This window comes from Siphateles boraxobius, unplaced genomic scaffold, assembly GCF_051911475.1.
Source record: "Siphateles boraxobius isolate OS27281-9 unplaced genomic scaffold, OSU_SipBor_1 6, whole genome shotgun sequence".
Taxonomy (NCBI): Eukaryota; Metazoa; Chordata; class Actinopteri; order Cypriniformes; family Leuciscidae; genus Siphateles; species Siphateles boraxobius.
The window spans coordinates 24,798,501-24,824,002 of NW_027509186.1; the positions used below are offsets into that span (position 1 = coordinate 24,798,501).

The following is a 25,502-nucleotide window of genomic DNA, read 5'->3' on the forward strand; positions in this document are numbered from 1 at the left end:
GACAACGAAAACACCTGCTGCTCTTCTAGCCATGTGGACTTTCGGAAATTATAAACTCCAATAGAACATACTTTTCAGACTCAACAATAGCTATTTCCATTTAGTGTGTCCAACAGTGGACATACATGCTGCATTACAGATGAATTATGAAACTCCATGCACACTACATCTCAAATCACACTGGTGGAAATTACATTTTATACATTTAATGTAATGACCGACTCATGAGAAGAAGAACTGGGCTACATAGATCTACAACTTTTCAACGGGAATCCATGGCTATAAAAAGTATTTATCTTCTTCTCATATTAGCTGCTATTAAAACTGCGCATATAGGCCTACACGTGGTTTTAATGTAGCGGTCAAATGTTTTTTAAACAATAATTATAACAGTAGGCTAATTTGTTGAATAAAATAATTTTATATCAGATATGGGATAATGAAGAGTCTGGAGAAGCTCTATGGCGCATCAGAGATACAATCCGAGAATCCGTCAGCTAAAAACTCCGACAGCTTTCTTTTAATTGCAAGTTACGAAATCACCGCATATAGCCTACTACATCTCCCATGATTCCACTCTGACACGAAGGGGCGGGACCACTGATCTATATAGTATGATTGGGCGGGGATTCTCTTGTTTGGTTATTGTAAAAGAGAAAAAGTTACACAAGCGTTTAGCGTCAGGGTTTTGTAACACATGAATTAGATACTTTTTCATTGTTGCCAATCGTAATTGAGCAATCAGTGTCTTAGCTTTACATCGTACCGAACAAACTGAGCACTGAAACAAAAAGCTTTTTTTTTTATTAATAAAGATAGTATCGATAAATTTGAATTATACAAGGACTCTGCCTACGGATACGGCATAGTCGCATATGTTTGGACTACTGAAGGTGAAAATCAAATAGAGACAAACAATTCGGGATGTATATTTGACGAAATAACGTAAAAAAGCGGGTTTATCACCGAAAGGTCTAGACGCGCGTGAGAATCTCGGGTAGTGACAAGAAAACAGAAGCGCGCGCTTAAAATATGGAGTTGAATTCTGTGATTTTGACCATTGGATCCTCGGTGAGCTTTTTCAAATTGGTAAACTATGGAATCGGCAAACTTCCCATCCCCGAGACAGCTCAGAGGAACGCTTGGAAATGGAAAAACATCTCCACGTCTTTTGTGCACAGCCTCATTACTGGAGTGTGGTCCGTGCTATGGTGAGTGCCAGAATCCCCCCACATGTGCATGAGGAATACAATACACACCCATATACTCCCGTATGCGCCGTCAGTTTGATGCCTTTATCAGATGTTTGAGAATTTTATCCAAGAGTAACATCTTTTCGGCTGCCACCCACTTTGTTTACTAGCCTAGATGCAGTTAAACAGACACTTGCCCATTTGATAGGCTGCACTGCACATACATGTGGTTCATATCACTTGATATATGAACGTTGTTCATTACTACCCAACATATTTAACAAATGTGATGCACTTTTATTTAAACGCCATGCCCTGATCATAATTCGTCTGTCTTTGTAGTTTTTTCATGCACCCCCAGATGGCTGAGGATTTGATAGAAACGTACTCCCTTTTCTCTCACGCCCTAGTGTCTGTATCAATCGGTAAGTATAAATAATTTTGTTTTCCTAGTTAGAAAATGGACATGAACGCCCTCCAAGTCAAAATTTTAATGTGATGAGCTCGTAATCACGACTTCAGAAGTAGGAAGTAGGAAATTTCCGATAGCACGTAAAGGCAGAATATAGCCATGTTTTACAAACACTCTTCTGTCATGTCCAGTGTAATTGAAGGAAACTGGTTTAGACTTCACAGGTGACCTTACTGCTACATGGGTAAATCACTCCAAGATAGTTTTTTTTTATCTGCATAAATTAAAGGTACAACAAATAATAACATGATTCATAAATGCTTTAATATTTAAATCATATATTATTTATTTGCATTACAGCGTAGACAGGTTTTTTTTGCATTGCATTTCATTAATGTGACATTTTTGGAAAACATCCAACGTAATTCTTTTGTTCCCTTTTGATTATTAGCTATAATTTGTGTAGTGTGTTATTTTGCACCGCTCTAAAACGTAGCACAGTTGACTGGAATGTTCATTTCAACCAATAAGTAGATAACTTCCATTTAAAATGCCAAATACCAGAACTTTTTTGAATACTGTGAGGAATCCCACATACAGTTGGCAGAGATGTTAGCTTTAGAATCAATGGCTGGCTTTATGATCCGTCCCAGCAAGGCACAAGCTCTACCCCCATAGGTCACATGACTGTTTATGAATAGGCCTTTGCTTTTAAGTTTATTATATTCTCTCAATTTAAAAAAAAAATATTACAGAAGATGTATCCCGGTCATGTTATCTCTGCAAAGTATATACCCATAAAAAGCTATTTGTGGGTTTTCATGGTCTTGCTCAAAAGTCTGAGGAATAGTAGGGAGATTAAGCCCAAAAAATAGGCCTTTGACTTCAAGTCGCGATGCAAAGGTCTCCTTTGGTATGGAAGTACCTTAGGGTCATACAAATCAATTTATCCTAAGACACAAGTGAGATCACACTTTGTATCAGAAAAACATCTTTTCTCAAAAATGGCCACCAATGCGCCGAAAATACTCTAGAGCCCATATCTTTGCTTCTGTTATCGCTATAATGACAAATTTGGTGTCAAAGTGTACATCTTTGGGGTCAAGGAAAGTTTTAAAAAAATAATAATTTTCCCCATACCATGACAATTGGGGGTAAATATGCACATTTCACATAAAAATTGTCATCAGAGTGACTTTACTTATCTTTTCGTTCAAAAACTTTAATTTTTTATTTAAGCAGGGCAGCTACTTCTGTACATTACATTTGTCCTAAGTAGCATGAGATTTCGACCAGTCAGGAGTAGCCTATAGCATATCAGTTCCTGCAACAACACATCCCATCTGCACCAGGAGCTGTGACAGCTGTTGAAGGTCAGAGGTGACAGGTTAACACTTTGAGGTTCGTATGACTTTTTCATTAAATAGAAAAATGTTTTTAATGTTAGATAACTAATAAATAGCTAGCTAGTTGACTATGGAAAAAAAACCTTAGAGGGAAAACCTCTTTTCTCGAGAATACTGAAGCCAAAAATAATCCTTATAATTTTTATTAATTTAAAACACACTTGCTGCAGCTGCGACGCATTTCTGATTGACCCTGAGGCGAAACAGATCGGAGGCCCAAGCTCGAGACGGCACTAGTGGTTTCAGCCACCACTGCAGTGGGCGCATGCGAAGTAGACCCAGCTGGAGCAGTGATGATGATGAGGCCATGAGGCCCAGCATTTTCTGAAATCTCTTGAGCGGGACTATTGTGCCGCAATGTTCAGTATGCGCTCTGGCGATAGTCGCTCTGTCATTGACAGCGAGTTCAGCTCTGTGCCCAGAAAGGATATTTCCTGGCTGGGGGACAGCGAGCTCTTCGCCCAATTGACTGTGAGACCAAGATTCTCGAGGTGTTCGAGTAATATGGTCCTGTGTTCTATGAGCTCTGAATGAGATCGAGCTAGAATCAGCCAATCGTCCAAATAGTTCAACGCTTGTATGCCCTGAAGTTTCAGGGGCGCGAGAGCAGCGTCCATGCACATCATAATATACAGGATGCCAGGGACAGGCCGAACGGTAGGACTGTGTATTGATATGCCTGGCCCTCGAAGGCGAATCTCAAAAATCGCCTGTGACGAGAGAATGTCAGACTCGCTGTCAGATCCACAGAGACTTGTGCTCTGAAAGGAGTGGCAAGTACTTTTGGGACATAATCATGTCTTGGTTTGAGGATGACCTTGGAGTCATTAGGCCCAAACTCAAGGCACGACGCTCTAACAGAAAGTGTGTGTAAGTCACCCACCAGCTTGACTGAGGCGATAGCCACCAGAAAGACTGTTTTCAATGAGGGATACAGTCCACAGACTGTAGAGATTCGAAAGGGGCACCCTTCATAGCCTCCGGGACCAAGGAAAGGTCCGAGGGGGGGCGAGGAGGGTTCATTCTTCTAGCTCCCCTGAGGAAGCGGACTACAAGGTCGTTCCTACCCAGTGACTGGCCATGCGAATGTTTGACAAACGCAGCAGTAGCCGCCACATATACCTTGAGCATGGATGGGGATCTACCCTTATCCAAGAGCTCCTGTAGGAAGGAGAGAACCTCCGACACCCCACAATCTTGTGGATCCAGGTTGCGAGCTGAGCACCAACCTGAGAACACTGACCACTTGGAAGCACAAAGCCGTCCAGTAGAGGGCGCTCTAGCTTGCGTAATCGTGTTTAACACTCGGTTGGGGAGACTGACGGGTACCCGTTGATGGCCCACACATGCAGAGCCCAAAGCTCGGGTCGTGGGTGCCAAATCGTACCCCCGGCCTATGAGAGGAGATCTCTCCTCAACGGGACAGGCCACGGAGGCAAGCTCTGAAGCTGCATCAGCTCCGGAAACCAAACTTGGTTAGGCCAGAACGGAGCTACTAGAAGTACACAGGAACCGTTCTCCCTTATACGCTTGATTACCTGTGGTAACAGCATAATCGGAGGGAAAGCATAGAGAGGGCGGCTGGGCCAGTGATGGGCCAGCGCGTCCATGTTCTTTGTGAAGCATATTGGACACCGAGCGTTGTCTTAAGATGCAAAGAGGTCGACTTCTGCTGTGCCAAAGGTGTCCCACAACAGCTGAACTGTCTGAGGGTGGAGGGACCATTCCCCTGGGGGAACGTTGTGCCTGGACAGCCTGTCCACATTAACGCACATTAAGATGGCCTGGCACATGTGCCGCTCTCAGCGAGAGTAGGTTGCGCTGAACAGTTTATGTGCAAGCTCTTTTCTTGGCTTGACCACAGGCCAAAAGTCGGTCTGCCCTCATAGAGGTCGCCCCAGCCCGAATTGGAGGCGTCTGTCGAAACCACTATCAGTTTAGAGATTACTCCCAGGTTTACACCTGTCTGATACCAGTCGATCGCCTTCCAGGGCTCCAGAGCTGTGACACAGTTCTGAGTTACCTTGAGGCGTAAACGACCGGATGCCCATGCTCGACGCAGGACCCGCGTCTTCAGCCAGTGCTGTAAAGGGCGCATGCGAAGCAGACCTAAACGAAGAAATTATTAAGTTGTGAATGGACTGTGCGTTTGGCATGCTTTTTTAATAAAAAATTGCATACTTCACCTCCAATTGTCATGTTAAGGACAACATTATTGTTTTTTAGTCTTGGAACCTATTTTATTGGACTCCTTGACCACAAAAATGTACCCGTTGATACCAAATTTGTCATTATAGCTATAACAGAAGCAAAGATATGGGCCTCTCAAGTATGGTCGGCGGCCATTTAAAAAAAATGTGCGTATATAAGATACAAAATGTGATCTCACTTGTGTCTTAGGATAAATTTATTTCTATGGCCCTAAGGTACTTCCATACCAAAGGGGACCTTTGCATCATGACTTGAAGTCAAAAGTCACTTAACCTCCCTACTAGAAAGCATGTTTCTAATCTGCTTGAATGTAGACAATATCTATTCATCCTTTCACCTGAGATGGTAAGGCTTGTTTTCAGAAAATTAACTAGTGTAATGTGAACTAAAATGGAAACAGGAAACAGACATGTATTTTGAAAATGCTTATTACATTTATATTAATGAAGTCTCATATTTGGCTTCATTTGTTGTTGATCTGCTCTAAAATGCAGTCTCCATGGAGACCCTCTTATTGTGAGATGGATGGATATAAATAGCCCTCTAGAAATGACATCTTGGTAACCAGCATAACTGTTGTCATGGGATCCGTTGGTTGAAAAACCTGTTGAATGATCTTTGCACTCTTTGAGAAATTCAGTGTTAATATGCATTTATGTTTTTCAGGGTACTTCATATATGACTTCTTTGATATGGTTATTAATCAGAAGATCAGCCTTTCATGGGAGCTACTTTTCCACCATGTAGTGGTGAGTAGACATAAAACATGGTACAAAGAATTTGTGTCTTTTTGGAGAAAGTCACTTAACTGCTAAATGGGTAAAGCCTTGTTTTAAGACCATTAAGATTTCTCAGATTTTTTGTTTTGACAGTTAAACATATTTTCCTCCAAGTTGTCATTTGTAATGCTTCCAGACGTTTGTCGTCCTCATTATCATTAATATCAAAAGTGATTCTCATTACATTCTGATTATTTTAATTAATTGATACAGATTTTTAAAAATATAATCATCTTAAATTAAAGGTCAACAAGTACCACCTTAATTTCTTCATACTTAATTTAAATAAAATGTAATTATTTTTGAATGACAGTAATGAGAATTTGGATGGTAAATATGCTTAATTATCATGAATATAATGGTCAAAATAATAGAAAAAAAGAATTAAAAGAAAGCCGCTGACTTTATGTGAAGGAGATTTTGGTGGTAAACCATAACATCATTCCAAAAGCAGTTTCTGTAAACAATAACATCATTCCAAAAGCAGTTTCTGTATTACTCACTAATCTAATTAAAGCTAGACAGACCTGATTTCAGTGTATTCACATAGTGCAACCTGTCTGACCACCTTTCTTTGCTTTGTGTCTTTGTGTGTGTTTAGACATACTGAGGTGAGAAGGTCAGCTGAGGTAACTGAGGGTAAACTGCTGAAATAGCTAAGATATGTAAAATAAAGAAATCAATAGCGAGGCGGTTTGAACAAATCGGCTGCATTAGCGGAGTACATATACAGATTATCACAACCAGTGTATCCTGTTCTGTTGCAATGGGCAGAGGAAGGATACTGTCCAAACGCTTCCATTAAATTCAGTGGGTTTTCTGAGCTTTGGTTTGTTTGAGGCTCTATGGCGTTAACACTTGGTAAAGTAGCCAGCTTCATTCTGTTGTTGTTGTTGTTGTTGGTCCCTCTTTTCTTGGGATTTCATTCAGTGAAGTGACTGGAGGGAACATGCTGCCAGATTCCTAATGGCAGTGTGAGAAACTGTCAGACCCTCTCATCTCCACCCCGTCATGTTCTTCCCCAATGTTTACATCATGAGCCAAACTGTAATAATAAGAGAAGCTTTGTTTTAGATGTGCCTAGTTTGAATGGAATGAACTTGAATAAATGCATTCATTTCTTTAAAAAAAATCTTGCCTATTCAAAAATGAAATGGTAGCGCGTACATAAGAATGAGCCTGATTTGAGGTGAAGAGGAAGTGGAAACACTGGTTGCTTAAGGAGTCATACATTTGCAGTGGAAAAGCACGGGTTAGTGAGGCCCACTATCTACTAGTGTTGTCATATGCTTAGCTCCATAGTATGGTAAACGGAAAAAGAGAACTGTTACTTAAATTAAAAATGGTTTGCTTGGTTTGGGAAATGTAAAAATTTTGTTGGTTTGTGGGCATTACTGCTTGGCTGTCACTTTTAGAAATGCTCAAGTTTCCAGAGGTGGTTCTGTGAAAAGCATCACGCTAACCCAATAACATTTTTGGCATTTGGATCACCACAAACCTCCTTCACATCAGTTTCTCAGAAATGGTGCTTTTTTGAGCGAATGCGTCTCATCACCCATTCATTTAGCACAATTGAGTTTGCTAATTAAAGCCTGCAGGCCACAGAGGAAATTCAAATTATCAGTTTGTATTAGTGCTCATTCATACCATGCATGCAGAGGTAGAATCGGTGGAAAAAAACAAAACACCGTGTAGGGAGAGCGATGGTTTGGCAGAGTCAAGGGTGATTGTTATTTCACCTAAACACAGAAGCCTGAGGTGATTGTATTTGCTCAGTGACAGATTTTACTCAATAGCTAAATTGATGCAGTCGAGTGGTGCCATGCCAGGAACCTCAACTACAGCCCCCTGCATTTTCTATAGCACCTGATAATCCAGCTCTGCTGTGTTAAACCTGCAGCTTTCCCTGACTGGTTCAAGCTGCTGTACTCTGGATAAAGCTGTCATTAGCATGCATGAGTGGTAAAAAAGTCATCTGTTGCAAGACCAAGGCCCGCACATTCCTGACATTACAACTGCATCATGTTTTTTTACATTTGAATGTAACTGCATAGTTGGGATTGCTCAACCAACTAGTTGGTTTGGTAAAGTGTGCTAAAGTTTTTGCTTCTTTTTTTGTTTTTAGCAGCTAATGTGGTTTTAACCACTACAGCAATGAACATTCAGACAGACGTCTTTGAAGTCTGAAATGTTAAGACTTTAGCTATTTTTTTAGATGTCTTGGTAAACATCTCCTAAGTATGAACCTGAAACTTACCTGATTTTACAGGGCTTTATTCATTAAGAGTATTGATTGATTAATTTTACTTTGTTTTAGTTTTTTTTAGCGTTATTTAATTTCTTTTAATTCTTTTAATTATTTTTTCTCTCATCTTTACCTGGCAGTTGTTTTGCTCTTGGCTGTTACAGCAGTGTTGGCAGTAACGCATTACAGTTACGTAATCAATTACTTTATTCAATTACGTAATTTTTTTACTTTTAAAGGGTAACTAAACCCCTGGTCAAAGCCTGACTCCACCCACTGGCAATATTTGAAAAATGCTGGAAAAGTGGGCAGACCACAGCGGAGATAGAGGGGACGAACCGAGGGGCGGGGCTGAGCGGGGGGGCGTGCACCTGAGTCCCGCAGTGACAGCTGCTGTCAAACTAGCTAAAATGGAGTGAGGCAAGTAGCTTTGCAACAGAGCGGTCATTTGAAGTCGAGAACTTTTCTCCCCCACCTTCACCTGAAGTGGAGGAGGGTGAATTGTCACTACTAACTTAATTTGTGTGCTACTTTTTGCCAGCCTTCTCTCCTGGCTTTTGCACGCTTTGAGGTTTTCCCTGGCGTTTTAATTATGATTTCAAATTCAGCAGAACCTTCAAGCAATAACTGTTGCTCTGCTGCGGAGAAAAACTGAGCGCACTCTTTGGCCACGGTGAACAGCCAATAGCAGCGTTGCTGATCAATGTTTCTACTATCGATACATATCCCCTTTTAAACCAGCGCATGAATGCGCAATTATCTCAGATAACTCAATCCAGCTTTACTAATCATAAACGGCAGGTGTGTTTGAAGAACCCAGTTAGCCAGATCATGATCAGCCCGATGATATCATCTTGGATGTTTCATTAGATCTCGGATGTTTTAAGCAACGTACGAAGAACGGACCCCAGGGGAGAAAAAGTAATGCAAAAGTAACAATCCATTACTTGATTTTAAAAACTAACTTTACTTTTTTTAGGGAGTAATGGGATATTTTAAATTATTTCTTTTAAAAGGAACTTTGCAGCGGAAACTGCAAACTGCTGCGGATAACAGAGACTGTATACATACATCAAGGTTAACAGCAAGCTTTGTTATGTTGGAAGGAAATGGAAAGAATAAGAGGCATCGGAGGAATGAGAAGGAAAGAATGTGTACGAGCGAGGGAACCACTTTTGCCTCCAGAGCGTAATGTATTTGGGGTTGGATCCCTCCTCCTTTTGCAGCATGCATTCAGCATTTTCCAGATAGAAGCAGAGACATCTGGTCCATATATATGCTCATGCTCAGCACCCTAATAATAGAGATACTCCAAATTTCCTCTAAAAACCTGTAGATCTAGAAACCTCTGTCTTTCTCTGATAATAGACCCTTCCACATGTCACGAGAGACCTCTGTTTGTACTTACTACAGCAAACCTTCCTGGAAGACATGCTGTCTGAGCCAAAACAATCCACTTATAAATAAGATCTCAGTCTTTACTAGCAACCAAAAAAAAAAAAATAGACAATTTATATTATGAAAACTTCCTGTTGTTTTTTTTTTTTTTTTTGAATGGAACTTCCTTGTATGAAGTAGCTTCATCCGATGTTTGCCTTTCCAATAAATTGAAGTCAGGCTGAAAATGTAGGTAAATTTTGGCACTGAGTGATGTGACTATCACAAAACACAGGAATGCTGCCAGCCGAGGAACAATTATTGGCGTGTCGGGTAGGTTCAGTGTGTACCGTACTGAGAATAAGGCCTGAAGACACATGGTCCTGTTTGATTCTGAGCGTTTCAATGCCTCGAGTCTAGAGTATTTCTAAGTGGATCTGGAGCACCGCCATAGTACGTGTCTGGTTCCCACGGCAACTGTGTTGTGCATGTGTGAATGCGTGATGCTATGCATGGTTCCCAAATTATGAATGCTGATTTTGGTCATCAAATGGAGGGGTTGAAACGCTATTGTGCTTAAAAATAGCTTGGTCTTTTGTGTGTTCAGTTTCTCAGATTTTTTCATATCAGTACTTTAGACGTATTCTGATGCCAAAAGATGATGGTGCTATCTTTGGTTTGTCTTACATGGTATACTCCGACAAGTATGAACAAATGCATGCAAAATGGCTTGTAAAAGGGTGAATTAACTACCGTTTAGAAGTTCGGGGCCAGTTAGATATTTTTTAGCAAGGATGCATTCAATTGGTCAAAAGTGACAGTAAAGTTGATGGAAATGCTGTGCTTTTTAACTTTATTCTTTTTTTCAGGATTTTTTTTTTTTTTTTAGTAAGTAAGCAGCACAACTGTTTTTAACATTGATAATAATTTCTTGAGCAGCAAATCAACATATTAGAATGATTTCTGAAGGTTCAAGTGACACTGAAGACTGGAGTAATGATGCTGAAAATTTGTCTTCACAGGAATAAATTACATTTTAAAATATATTCAAAAAAGAAAAGTTATTATTTTATTTCAAAAAATAAATAAATAAAATAAATGCAGACTTGGTGAGCATAAGAGAATATTTCCCCAAAATGTTAAAAATTTGTACCAACCACAAACATTTGACTACTAGCGTGTCTATGTAATTTTTGGGGGGTTCTGCCATTTTTGATCAGGGCTTTATGGGGGTTTTACTAACCCAGCCTTGCTTTCCTCAGGGTCATATTATGTTTACCCTGGCTTGTCAGGGTGAGGTTTGTGATTTGTGTTTTATTCCACAGTGTGGACTTTGTCCTGACCATGACTGGGTAAACATCTCCTCCACAATCTCACTGTCATTTACAAATATATGTCAGCATCTCCTACACTTTTCAGAAAGATATACTGTGGCTAGTGGTTTTCCAAAGTTAGCCACTCAGTGTTTTCACTGGCCATTTTTGATGTCGGATGTATTTATATATACATTCATTCATTCAGTCAGTCAGTCAAATAAATCTGACCAGCACTTTATATAGATAGATTGAATATGACATATGATTTCTTTGTTTTTATTAAAGAAAAGCACATAAGCATCTCAGGCCACAATACAAGCATCAAGTGGGGTAAAAGCAAAAAGTAAACAAGCATAATAAATGCCCACATACATATGAACATATATAAAATTAACATTTTAAACAAACCATCTTTTCGAACAAAAGCCATTTTAACCAGTTGTGACTGAAAAATGTTTAATTCAACAAGTTAACTTTTTTTATTTATTTTTCATAAATGATGCAAGTAAATCATTAAATCAGAGTTTTGAATCGGGTCCGTGTGTTTAAGTGTTTAAATGAACACTCTCATGATCACAACATAAAGCACGATTGTGAAACTTGTCGAATGACGACATTTTTTTAGGAGACTTCATGGGCAAATAAAAAGTACATTAAAATCACTGGCAAATTCATTGCGAAAATACTGTGAACATTCAAGATATCACCAAACCCTGCAAGGAAGTTTGTCTCCACAAGAAATTGTGTTTGGCTTAGTATAGATTTCATCGGTCTCCCTCACTCACCGCTATAGATATCTTGGAATTTTTCAGAAACCTTCTCTTCTCCCCGGCGACTTCAAACTCTCATGTTACCCAACTTAAAAATCATCAATGATTCACTGGACTGTTAGACTCATAAACACAAACTGGCATGTTCATTCATGTTGGGTCAGGGTTTTTTTTCCCACTAACACTTTACCACACCCTTTGAGTTCAGCTCTCTCAACACCTTCATTTCATAATGTTGCATTTTCACATACACACCTTCAGCTTTATCTCCCAGCCCAGTCTCACATTCTCACATCATCTGGACCCTCCTCGCTCTTGAGCTGGGAGGACTTGCTTATTCAACTTTTTATTATTTTTTATTATTAAACAGTGGTTTACTGAACAAATTGTGTCACTTATAATTAAGTTTCTGACGGATAATTTTTTTTATCTCTGCTAATGCTGGAAACTATAGGGCTGGAAACAAAAAGTTATGTAATTCAAGTTAATTCGTCAAACTGTTCTCGAATAATGCGCAAACGAATTTGACGAAGTGCATGCCAAAATGAACGTAAGGCGATATCTCCGCAATGCTTTAGCATATTCTGAGCAAACTTGTGCTGCGTCTCAATCCGCCTACTTATACTACGCCCTAAAATATTTACTCTTTTTGTGAAGAAAAAGTTGATACTTTTGAGTGTGTAGCAGAAAGTAGACAAGCTTTGGGACATACTATCTCGTCATACAATTGCATCTTTAACGGTAGCTCTCTGTCGCATCCTGACACAGTAAACTGGCCTGTCAATCATCTTGTCAAAGATAAAATCCTCCACATTTGATTTCATTTCCTACCGTATCGGAGAGAAATGTAGATGCCCGTTGATCATGCGCAATGATGCATTTAAAAGTTAATAGCCAAACGGATCTTTATAAAAGTTCGCATTGTTTTTGCAGATGAAATATAACACGGATTACATTAAATAAATCTCTCTTTTTTATCAGGTTAAACTTTGATTAATCACTCAAACCTTTATCGTGCATATCTGCCATGTTTTGTAATTTTTAAATACTTTTTTTTACAAGTGTTTGTAGTTCCTCCTCCAAAGCGCAATGGGTTATGGGCAATATTAGCCTTCAGAGTCAAAGACATAATAAATACATAGACGCCATATTGGACGCGGGATCGTACGTCAATGGTGCCGCCATATTGCGGAGGGCAACTTTCCCATAACTCTCATAATGGGAGAGTCGTCAGACACAAACGTTTGTTTGGGGCTGTACAAATCACCGCACAATTGAAAACAGGTCTCGGGGAATTACGGGGAATAATCACAAGCAAGACTGAACATTTGTTTCTGGTTGTATTTGGTCATTATATAATTAGTAATAGTAATGTTAGTTGGCCACCAGAGTCAGTCAGGCTAAAATAGCTAATATATAAAAGGCTAATATTTTATATTATAAAGTAAATTTCCTGAAATCTAAATATTCATCTATATTTTCTTAAAACCTACTTTTATGACAAGTACTCGTTTCGGGTAGGTACTAGTCACTATTAAATGTACTATTTTTATTATTGTCTATATTATTCTGCAATTGATATTACATTGTATTTGCTATTATTATTATTATTATTATACCACTTGTGATTTGTCAATCTATTATAGTTATGTTGTTACATTATTGTACTCTTCACTAGTCACTATTTAACTTATTTTTTTATTGTCTAAATTCTGTCATTGATATTTCATATTCTATTGCTATTATTATAGTATTAGCCTATACATAAACTATATGCAATTATCAATATATTGTTATTATATTATTGTGCTTATGATATTATATAATTATACTATTCATTACTATTTTATTTGCTGTATACTGTTTTTTTATTTTGGTATGCACTAAACTATTTACTATTACTTCTCACTTTATCTTATATATTTACTATTCGCATTGCACTGTAGTTTTACCATCATATGTATTACCATAAAGGATCCATCATATCTTTGTTATTGTATATTTGGAGTATCTATCTGTAAATATCTATCATTTCAGTGCTGTAAAAATACAGAAAGCAGCCTGCCGGTGTGATTTGTATTTGCCGAATTGTTTCATTTACTCAATGGCGGTCAATTCTAAGCATAAGAAAAGCTAAAATCGGGTTAAAGACAGAAAATGCTTTTACCACAATAAGAAAACTTTATTTAATTTAATGTGAAATTTTGATTATATCTCAGTATGGGGTCTTCACAGTTCTTATCCAAGTATAAAAAGCCAAATACATGACCAGCCTGAGCTTTGACAATTCTTTATTAAAAAAATATTTTATAAGTCTATCTATCGAATTTTAAATGACTAGAGATGGAACTTTTTGTACACCATGTACAAACCACTGAAATCGGTTGATAAATGTAAACGTTATTTTTGTTTTTATCCAGGAAATCCGCAGCTCACCCATTCACTTGCATTTGTTTACAGCGCAGTCTTGCCCTCAATATGGCGGAAGCGTTGACGTATCGCAGCAACGTTCCAAAGCGTCTATGTATTTATTATGTCTATATTTAGAGTGAGCACGGTTCCACACTTCGAAAATCCACCGGAAATAGTAAACTGTAACACAGTTAAGCCCCTTTCACACAGAGATTCCGGAAAATACACGGATAATGTAACCCGGCATTTGTCCCGGGATTGTTTGATTTCGGTTCATTCACACTGCCAGTGATTTGCCGGGATCTGTGAGTGCGTTTAAACACAACCCATAAAGATCCCGTAAAGACACATGACGTCAAGATGAGACATGTAACGTACGCGTCGAAAACATGTTAACGCGCATACCGTTCCACAAAGCTGGCGAACGATCTCAGCTTCAGCGCGGATAGTGAGGAGCTCCTGGTCTTTGTTTCGTTCCAGTTTGCAGACATTTGTTCGCCCTTTCTTTGTTGATGACGACCACAGTCGCGCGATGGCACGGGCGTCAATCACTATGACACACCCCTTACGGCATTTGTCCTGGCTTTTGTTCACACAGCGCGCGTTCCGGGACTGATTCCGGCAATGTTACTAGGACCCCAACCCGGCATCGATGCCGGTATCAATCCCGGGTCGTGTTTGCGTTCACACAGAAGGCGTTCTGGCAATTTCCCGGGATCAACGCGCTGTGTGAAAGGGGCTTTAGATGTTGTGGGATGAAGGAGGCGGGAACCGGCGAACGATCAACACACAATTTAATAATAAAAAAAAATACAAAACAAAAGTAAAAGACAGCATCCACTCACGGACGCCTGCTGTCATTTAAAACACAACTTAAGTCCAGGCCTGTCCTCTCTCAATCTTCACTGTCGTCGCTCCTCCTCTTATGCTTCCTCTCCTCCGTGAGAGATACGAGACCGCTGCGTCGCGCACAAGCATGCCGCACAAGCCCTGAAAAGTGAAGCCAAAGCGTCTCGATCGCCCCCCGGTGACCGGTCCTAGTATAGCTCATAAACCCCGCCTTCCCATGTTATTCAATGGGATGTGAGACCAACTAAACAATTAAAATACACTTCACATATCTTTTTTCCAAAGATAGTTTCTGTCATTTAGTTTTCATCACGCTGATGTAATTTCAAGTGTTTGTTTTTAAAATAAGTTTGTTTTTAGATAGTTATTTGATGCTATAAAAACGGCGCTGTGGCGTACATGATTGACAGCTGTGATTGACAGCTTCTCTGAGCGAAGTAGTCACTGAAGCACCAACGGACTTTTTTTCGGGATCTTTGGAGGACTGAGGAGATTGGAGCTATGAATTTAATATCTAAATTTCTATAGTTAATTATTTCACACCGACATAATGGGTTGTTCTGCAGCAGAGGCGTGTGCTTGCGATTGATTCAGCCAGAGTGAGGGTGGGACGTTGATTTCGCGGCTTTACTTCCTGCTCACTACTGCGCATGTCTGGTCCCGAAATCGCAACTGCGCAGACTCAGGTCTCAAGATGTCAGCGCCATATCGGTACAGTGGCGGCTTCACTTCTCGCCAATGGAAGAGAACGAAGGGGCGTCGTCCATCTTTTTTTACAGTCTATGGTCGCGCAGGTGTCGCTCATTATCAATCAACCCACGACCTCGTCCTGCTCGCCACATAGACCATCCGGGGACTTCTGACATACTCTTTTCAACATACTATGCTTTGGGACACATTTATTTTAATTTCACATACTGTTTAGGATTGATAGTATGGACATTGAGATGAAATTTATATTTTTGCTTATAATTTCTGAAAGGCCTCTAATTGCTGCTGCAGCTAAATTTTAAAATAGAATTTATTTATGTTAATTTATTAAGCTGAATTTTTTTTTAGCAGTCATTCAGTTTCACATGATCCTTCAAAAATCATTCTAATATGCTGTTTAGGTGCTCTAGAAACATTTATCTATGTTGTGCTGCTTAATATTTTTGAGGGAACCATTATACATTTATTTTAAAAATGCTTGGATAAATGAGAAGTTCAAAAGAATAGCATATTTGAAATGCTTTTGTTACATTTATAAATGAATAAAATTATTAATTTCTTATCTTTTTTTATATTGTACTGAACCCAAACTTTTGAATGGTGGTGTAAATAGTGCACTATTAATATGGGCCAATTTTAAAGTGTTTTCCTCCTTGAATCATCGTAAAAGTGACCATACCAACTATCCCTCAAATGCTTTAATTTGTGTGCGTTCGTGTTTATCTTCAACGAAGCATGTGTCCTCACTGTTAGTCCACCTGTCCACTTTTTCCTCATCACCTCATGTGGTCCTAAAGCCATTTGCATCTGTGCTCTATTTCTCAGTATTCCTCACATGTTGCTCAAGTGGGCAGGCAAACCGTTTTAAACGAGTTTCACCTGTAACCAGGTTAACTGGTTTCAGACTGGGACTGCTACACCCCCCGCCCAGTTACCCAGGAGGTGCCATGTTTTTTTGTGTAATGGAGAAATTAGAGACGTACCAGTGATAATTGACCCCGCAGGGAGAGGTTAATGAAACCAAAGACACATACACAGACCTGTAGGTTTACAACATGGAAGCATTCTAACAGGCATGTGCTGATCTGATGTTATTATTGCGTCAGCATTAATACTTTTTATGCATAATTGTATTGAAAATAGGGGGATTGTTTTTGTTGTAAACAACAAAAATATTCAGGTGTGATCAGCATATGCTTTTTTTATTGCTTCCATGCGACGTTATATTGAAATATGATGAAGTATTCACCATTTCAGCAAATGGATTATGGCAATAATCTTGGCAATGCAGATTCACTCTGATTGTCTGTTCGTGTCTATAGCATTATGTTGGAGTAGATTATTGTGCTTTTTTCATATTAATTTGACTAGCACTTTTCATAATACACAAGATTTATTGTAAAAGAAATGTATACTGTAGTGTCCTTAAAGTCCATAAGTTTCTTTAAAGACTTGATTGAAATTAGCCACTTCATGCTAGTGAGAAAGGTCTCAGCCTCCCAGGTATTCACCTTGTCGTTTAACACTGTGATCTCAACTAGTTTTAAACACTATACTGGGTCTGAATTCAGACAAATTATTTATGTATTTATTTATTTATTTTCAGTTTGTTTTAATTTGATATATTTTTCTTATTTTAGTTAAATATTTATTTTAAATAGTTATTTTTCTCAGCACAGAATTTTGTGCAAGCGGCTTGCAAAGTTTTGAAATCTTATATACCAGTGTTCGAAAATGTAAGCTCAGTAAGATTCAAAAAAAAAAAAAAATTCAAAAAGAAGTCTCTTGACATGCAGGGGGAAAAAATGGATTTGTGGCCAAAAATTAACAATTTGTTCCCACAACTTACTAATACAGCACGTGTCACGAGTTTATTACCTTGTTTTAAGGTGTGTGTGTACATATATAGACACACACACAAACATACATACATACATATTAGGGCTGTCAAAATTAACGCGTTTCAGCATGCGATTAATTTATAATAAAAATACTTAACGCAATTAACGCGGCATTTGTTTTTTCCATCTTAATTTGTCTGCTGTTACAATATTTTTTTACGCTCTTATTCATGCAAATGATTTTAAACCATTCAAGTGCTACAAGACAAACGAGAACCCGCTGTTTGTGAATGTCGTGTCTGTGTGACACACACGACTCGTGTGCACAGAAAGACGCACACCAGTATTGAGTTCTTTCGCGCTTGAACAAACAAAAACACATGATTATGCCAATATGCCTGTTTTGTCAAGTATCCTCAAAAGAGTAGTCTTAAATGAACTTAAAGAGTTGTGAGAATGAGATGTGCATCAGCGGCAGATTTTAAAGTGACAGCAGCCTAATAACCCAGTTGCTGTAATGTCTGTCATTAATGTTAATCAAAGAAGGTAACAGAAAATGTTAGCTTTAATAAGGATTAATCTATATTCAATTTATAATTTATGCAGTGAAGACTGTAATGTGTTTGATGACTGAATTCCATTTCTGTATTATGTCCTACCTGTTCGACCGGTAGGAAGGCCACAGGTAAATATGACATTTATTATAATGGATTTATATGAAGATTGTTTTAAGTTCACTTAAATTAAAAGTTATATTTTTTTAAAGCCTAATAAATGTTGAAATTGATCGTTTTCAGTTACACGGTAATGTTGAATGTCTATAATGTTTAAAAATATTTAAAACTCAAATGTTTTTAATCGCTATTAATTACAGAAAAAATGTGCGATTAATTGGTTAATATTTTTTAATCAATTGACAGCACATATATATATATATATACATACACACACACACACGCACATATACATATAGACTGTACATATATGCATGCATGCATACATACATGATTATTATTATTAATTTTAAAACAGAAGTGTTGCTTAATATTTTTATGAATAATACAGACATTTTTTACATAAAATATACACATAAAGCAACATGTTATGTGATGACATGAAGACTTTGCTCTTTTTAAGTCAGTGATTATGTTCTTTTCAAGGCTGAGAAGGACGGTATAGTGTTTTATCTCTCTATTATGGTCGTATAGTCGTACAATATTATAGTGAGTGTATGTTTTTGATGTCTTTGACTGGCAACACACCTAATTTTGTGTTTAAGGGCAGGTCTTGTCATATTCCTTACTAATATGAAATCTGTTCATCATAATATTTTACTACTTCCATATAGTGGACTGATGTTCTTATAAAATAGTCTCCTGAAGATAACAGGTTTGTTTGTGATTTTCAGAGAGTTATCCAACTCAAGCGTTGTGTAAGAAGACAGGTTAACCTCACCAAGAGAAAGATAAAGTTTTAACCAAAGGTCAACATCCTCCCAGTCATAAGACTGAGGTCACACAAATCTTATTTAGTAATCATCCGTCTTTGTAAAACAGGCCCTTCACTGCAGTCAGAGAAGCATTTACAGATATAAATCATGTTTACAGAGCTAGCGGTCTTGCTAAACCAGCAGATTGCTAATCCTTTTTGGATGTTTAATTGCTTTAAATAAAGTCAAACATATTTTCAACCATCACTGTTTACTGTAACCTGTGGTCTAACTGTAGACCTCTTTTGTTAGACAATGTAAAGCATACTCAGAAGTGTTTACAGTCCACATAGCTAGATAGTCAGCGTTTGTCATGTTTAGCCTTATGAATACAGCTGACGTGACACGTTATTGCCATAAAGAGGTGTATGTTTGGATTTCAAGCTTTTAAAAGCCATTATACATTACTTGCCTGCTTCAAACCCACACCATGGGCTTTTTAGAGAGAGCATGTGTCAAAGCAGCAGTGTTAATGTGAATAACATTACTAGCCTTACTGCTGTGACATTCCTGACCACAAGAACCAGGCTGGTGTCATGTGAACGGTTGCATTACAGACTCATCCTGAGGCATTTATGTTCTGTTACAAAAGGAGTTACGTCACGGGACAACACCCAGTCATGTAACTCAGTATCGGACGTCATGTAACCGCACCTTTGTGTAAGACTCATCATACCGGTTTTGATAACAGATTTGTACATGTTTTTTTAAACGTCAATAAAATTATATAAATTACAGAAGTTCAGAATTATAATATGTCATGGATCATAATGCTCAATATTTGTTGTGCATTAATAAGTGTCAAGTAGGAGCTTTTGATGATTTACTAGTTCAGATTAATCCATGCACTTCACAATGTTTTGTAATGATTGGTATAGACTGCCATCTAGTGGAAGATGACTTTCCTTTTCAATCCTTTCATCCAAAAGGAAATTTAAAACATTTTTTAAAACTTGATTTAACAACACCCCCCCCCCCCCCCACCACCACCTCAAAAAAGAACCGTTCAGATCCATTATGTATGTAAACTATTTTTTCAAAGAGTTTAAATTAATAGTTTTATATTTGACCATAGTATTTGTTTTTCTAGTAACTTTTTTATCATTCACATTATTTCATAAAATTAAAAACAATGCCACATACACAGTCAGTCACAAAATTCACAGTTTTTGCTCTGATTATTCTTAGAGCTGATCGGTTTGGTTCAAGACTTAGTATTCTTTATTTAAAGGGATAGTTCACCCAAAAATGAAAATTTTGTTGAAAAATAGTTGTTCCAAACCTGTATGAATTTGTTTCTTCCGTTGAACACAAAAGAAGTTATTTTGAAGAATGTCGATAACCAAACAGTTGTGGGGAAATGACCAGAAAATGTTTAGTTATCCATTTTCTCCAAAATATCATATTTTGTGTTCAACAGAGGAAAGTACTCTATTTGTAGTAATATTGGCAAAAGTCATAGGATTTGTTTAAACCGAACTCCAGCTAGATTAGTGTCACTCATTGTGATTGAACGCTTTGGCTGTTGTCATGTCGGGTTTAGGACTGATCAATAGAGCCTTTGTGCTCCAGTCCTCAGCTCAGCCTCTCCCTGCTGTTATCAGATGATTCAGAACACACGTTCATTTGTTTCTTGTCTCTTCGCAGCAGTTTAGTGTTGAGAAGACGAAAGGCTGCTTCTGAAATTAAGCACTTTAGTCTGTGTGTAGCTGAACTGCCTATTTAAAGCCTATTTATCATCTTTCTGTAGATGAATGAATGGGTCAAACACAACCTTAAAATGATATTATGATGAAAGATTAGACCCTGAAGGTAATAATTTAATAACTTGGATGCATGATGGTTTTGCACTAAATGTGCTAACCTTGAAATTCATGGGCAGCTACACAAAATTAAACCAAGTATTTTTGGGCAGAGTGGGCACCCCCTCATTAAATGCTTATTTGAAATGAATTAAATAATTTATGTTATATTTAAAAAATATATTGTACAGCTGCATAGATCAATGTTCTCAGTGGTTATTTGGCCATGGGACCCACATTTTCCCCATGGTCATTATTAATGGCTGCGACCACATTTTTTAGGAATTTAAACCAAGCTAATTTAATTCTCAAAAATGGTTGAGACACACCAGGGACTCGCACAAGGCGCTGGCTACAAACTACTTTGCCCTCATGGGCTGAGGTGTCCCTCAAGCAGGCATAGTACAGTATGAGTGGAGTGGATTTCAGTCCATGCTAAAAGCATTCTGTAATGACTGTTTCTGTAACCAACTCTGCGGTTTCCATTTCTCGCTCGCGTTTCATCACATTGAATGTAGTAATCTTTACATTGTAGGTTCATGTCATGTTTCAGTCGTCTATTAGTCTAGTAGTTGGAAATGAATAGGAGTGTGGGGCAAAACTGCCACCAAAATTAATAAAAATGCCTCAATTTCAGATTTGGGAGCCAAAATTTACCTCTGAGTTCTTATATCTCACTAGCAAGAGAGCGGTTTTTCTCAAATATCCTATCAGCATGATTGCAAATGTGATATTATTTTAAATAACAGTTCAATAAGTAAAAAAAATTTTTGTTGATATTTTTAGACATAATATTGTCAATACAGTATGTTTTTGCTGTATTTCGCCAATGAAAATAGTTCCAAACAAACACAGCAGAACAGATGTGCATCTGAACCTGCATTTTGAACGAATCAGTTGAATTAAACAAACTGTGTCTGACAGAAGAGTCAACAGCGTTCACGCACTTCTTTCGAAATAAAAGTCTCGCATCATAAAAACATTTAGAATTATGTTTGTTATTGTTTCTTTGTCTACACACTCTGGGGCCCACTCAAATCGGTCTTGCGACCCACCAATTGAGAAACACTAGTATAGATGATAAAACAGCATGTGAATGAATGTGTTGTTCAGTACAAGACTTCAGTTCAGTACAAACTAACTTTAAACAAAACGGAATACTAACAATGATCTCAAAATAAATCTGGCCCAAACTGGCTTTTAGCTAATATTAGCACATTTGTACAAAAAAAAATACAAAAAAGTGTTTAAGAATATACAACAAGGGATAAAAGGCTTTTGCTTCAGGTAATGTGGCACATTCTTCAGCAACACAAGCTTCTCAGCCTTCATGTTTTGCTTGATGTTGCTTTGAATGTCCTCACAGGCGAACACAACCCTGTCAATGTATCGTCCATCATTTGAGCCAATTAAACCTGGAACATTTGTTCGTTTCTGTTATTGAGTGTCAAAGTAACTGTTGTTATTTATTTTCTGCCTGTTGTGCCTTTTAGCTAAAAGCTGAAAATCGCAGAGTCATCTTAAAGTCGGCATGAAACTGAAATTGCGATAGTCTTTTCTTCATTATTGTGACTAATATCTGAGTGAATATGGCTTCTCAAACAAAACAAATGTAGGGTGAGGGTGATTTTTGTCCATCAGGAACTTATTGGATTGTTAGATTGTCGTGGTTTGTTATTGCTGTGATGTCATGTGAGTGACAGGTTGTCCCTCCCTTTATTTATATATATATATATATATATGATTTTGTTTTTAGTTACTTAATTTTTTTTATTTATTTTTTTATTTTTTTCATGGTGACAAGTTTACCTTAATAAAAAAAATCTCAATCTCTTTTGTTTGCAGGTGATCTCCTGTTTTGGGATTTCGGTGCTGACCTGTCGTTATGTGGGTTTTGCAGTGGTGGCGCTGTTGGTTGAGATCAATTCGATCTTTCTGCACCTGAGGCAAGTGCTCCGCATGGCCAGCCTAGCCAAAAGTACTTGTTACCGTGTCAACAGCATGATAAACCTGGGCACCTACGTGGTGTTTCGCATCAACACTCTGGCCTGGATGACTCGCTGGCTGGTGCTGAATCGTGACCTCATCCCCCTTGCCAGCTACACCATCGGCAGCGTGGGTCTGGCCATCATGACCGTCATGAACATTGTGCTGTTTTACCGCCTGATGAGAAGTGACTTCATGAAGTCCAGCCGTGAGAAAGAGGTGAGGAGCGAGAAGGAGAAAGAAATGTAGGAAGACGACGACTCCTGCTCTGACACTACAGCTCCAACCAAATCTACTCTCATCGCCACCGTTTCCAGACTTTTGGGGACTTCAACCTGCTGACTTCATTCCCTCAACACCTGCTTCTCGACTAGAACAAAGTTCGAGTCATTTTGACTCCATCTCATGAAGACCTCAACTCAAGCTGTGCTTAGATATTTCTATGATGGCTGTTGTCACAGGTTTACAGATGTCTGAAACACATGACATATTTACACATGCAACCTTATGCTCAAATACTCCTCCATGGTTTTTAGACAATGACTTGAGCGTATGAAACACATTAAGTTTTTAGTTCAAAGGAACTGGATCTGCTTCCCTTTATCTAATCTTATGCTAATGCTGGTCGACCGCACTTAATGTATACATTACCTATTAAATATAAGCAAATCATTTGCTCAATTACGAACTACTCAAGTAAGGTTTAAAAATATTAAATAAGACCATAAGTTTGGTTTATTTAAACTAGCATTAAGCTAGCCTCATTAACACCTACAGCTGCTACCTCATTAGCTTGTAGACGTATCATCCTAATTCTGTACACCTGGACAATTCATCCAAAAATGAATATTCTTTTTCTTCTGTGGAACACAAATGAAGACGTTTTTAGAATGTTCACGCTGCTCTTTTCCATAAAATGAAAGTGAATAGTGACCAGTGGCTGTCAAGTTCCAAAAGCACAAATAAAATCATCAAAGTACTGTAACAGTAGCCAACTTTGAGGATAGATATTTAATTTTTGGGTGAACTGTCCCTTAATATTTTTTTTATGCATTTCATAAAGCTGAATTTTAATTAAAACTCTGTACTGACTAGTAATAGTAAATGCAGTGACCATGGACAGGAAGTGCTCAGTACTGTATATCACAAAATTGGGGTATGATTTGATTTGGTCATCATGACTGCAGTCTTACCCTGAGGATAAAGATCACTGTTTACTGATTATAATTTACAATTTAAGTGCAGGATCTAAATCTCCATGCTGGAGTCTTTACAACCGTTATCAGAATTAAAAACACTCCTGCTCATATTATTATTATTATTATTATAGAGCAATATGTGTGAGGTTAGAGATCTGACAGGACTGTCATTGCAGAAATCATGTCTGTAGGTGGCACTACACACAAAGACACACACAACCGAGACCTCTTGTTAGCTTATGCTAATGAGAGGCATGGTTAAAAAAAGCGCTTATCTTGCTTTAAATGTGCTGAATTTTTTTTTTAAATACAGCTTTGTAATTTTTGTTGTGTCTTGTATAATTGTAATTTATTTGTTCTTAATATTATTGATTGTTGTGGTTGGATGCGAACTGAAAAAAAAAAAAAAAAAAAAAAAAACTTTTTTTAAACACATTGAATGGTGGAACACTGTCTTGTGCAAAATGATGCTGTGATTTTGCTGATGGTGAACAAAGAACGGTCCTGGTCAGATGTACTAAAGTAAAGGCATTTATTTGTTTAGCCTTATTTCATATACTCAGTGCCATTGAGATTGTAGACTGAAGTCTGATTATAATTGGATTGGGCAAGAGTGGCCTGTTTATCCGGTGGGAATGTTGACGCACTATAACCACATGTAGCATCACCGAATTGTGCCACAAAACTATTTTTTTCAAAGCACCAAAGTTTATTCATAATGTTTCTTTCAGATAATCCTGCCTTATTTTACTGATTGAAGTACAGTTTTATAATTAATGAACTATAAAGCTGCTCATGTCAAAACTATTGCAGGAACTTGAAAGAACGTGGAAAATAGAAAATTTAAAGGTTTGCAATGAAGTAGTAAAACTGAGTTTTTTTTAACTATTGGCAGCTTCACATTGAGACTGTGCTTGTATATGTGCTCCCTTAGTGAGGTAATTGGTATTTCAATGTATTTAAGAAGGAAAAATTAAAAATTTTAATTGTTGAGAGAAAACCTTATGACTTTTTTAAATATAATTTCAGCAGTGTGGTTGTCATTCACTTGAGTGCAGTTCTGTAGTGTGTTTGGTGAAAGAAAAGGTGTTTTTTTTTTATATATATAAAGAAGTCACAGCTGAAAAATAGATAATCATGCCCATAGGGAAGCAGAACAAAATGATTTTTTTTTTACCCTTGCTGTATGAGTTCTCGTAATGAATTTTAAACAATTGTCTAAAATGTGTATAGCATAATAATTTTATTTTTATTTGGGTGAATTTTGTAATTAATATATAATTATTTGTATGACCATTTTGTTGTCAATTGTGAAATAAAACATGTTATTAACACTTTATTTGAAGTTTTTGTTTTTATGGGAACAATAAGAAGATAGGATTTACACTTTTTTTCCCGAAAATGTTGCTTCAGATAAAATTAGTGGAAGAATAGTCAATTTCGTCTTTGCTAATGAAGATAGTTAAAAAAAATAGTCCAGCCTTCCATGTTACGAATCAACTCG

At 37.7% G+C, this 25,502-nt stretch overlaps 1 protein-coding gene across 1 annotated transcript; it reads left to right on the forward strand.

Moving 5' to 3' along the window:
* The first annotated feature begins 620 nt into the window (after positions 1–620).
* tlcd2 (TLC domain containing 2) lies at positions 621–25,337 on the forward strand. Its single transcript, XM_077208370.1, has 4 exons — positions 621–1,211; positions 1,536–1,618; positions 5,889–5,971; positions 22,659–25,337. The coding sequence occupies exons 1-4, from the start codon at positions 1,033–1,035 to the stop codon at positions 23,046–23,048; spliced, it is 735 nt and encodes a 244-aa protein (XP_077064485.1). The 5' UTR covers positions 621–1,032; the 3' UTR covers positions 23,049–25,337.
* The last annotated feature ends 165 nt before the right edge of the window (positions 25,338–25,502 follow it).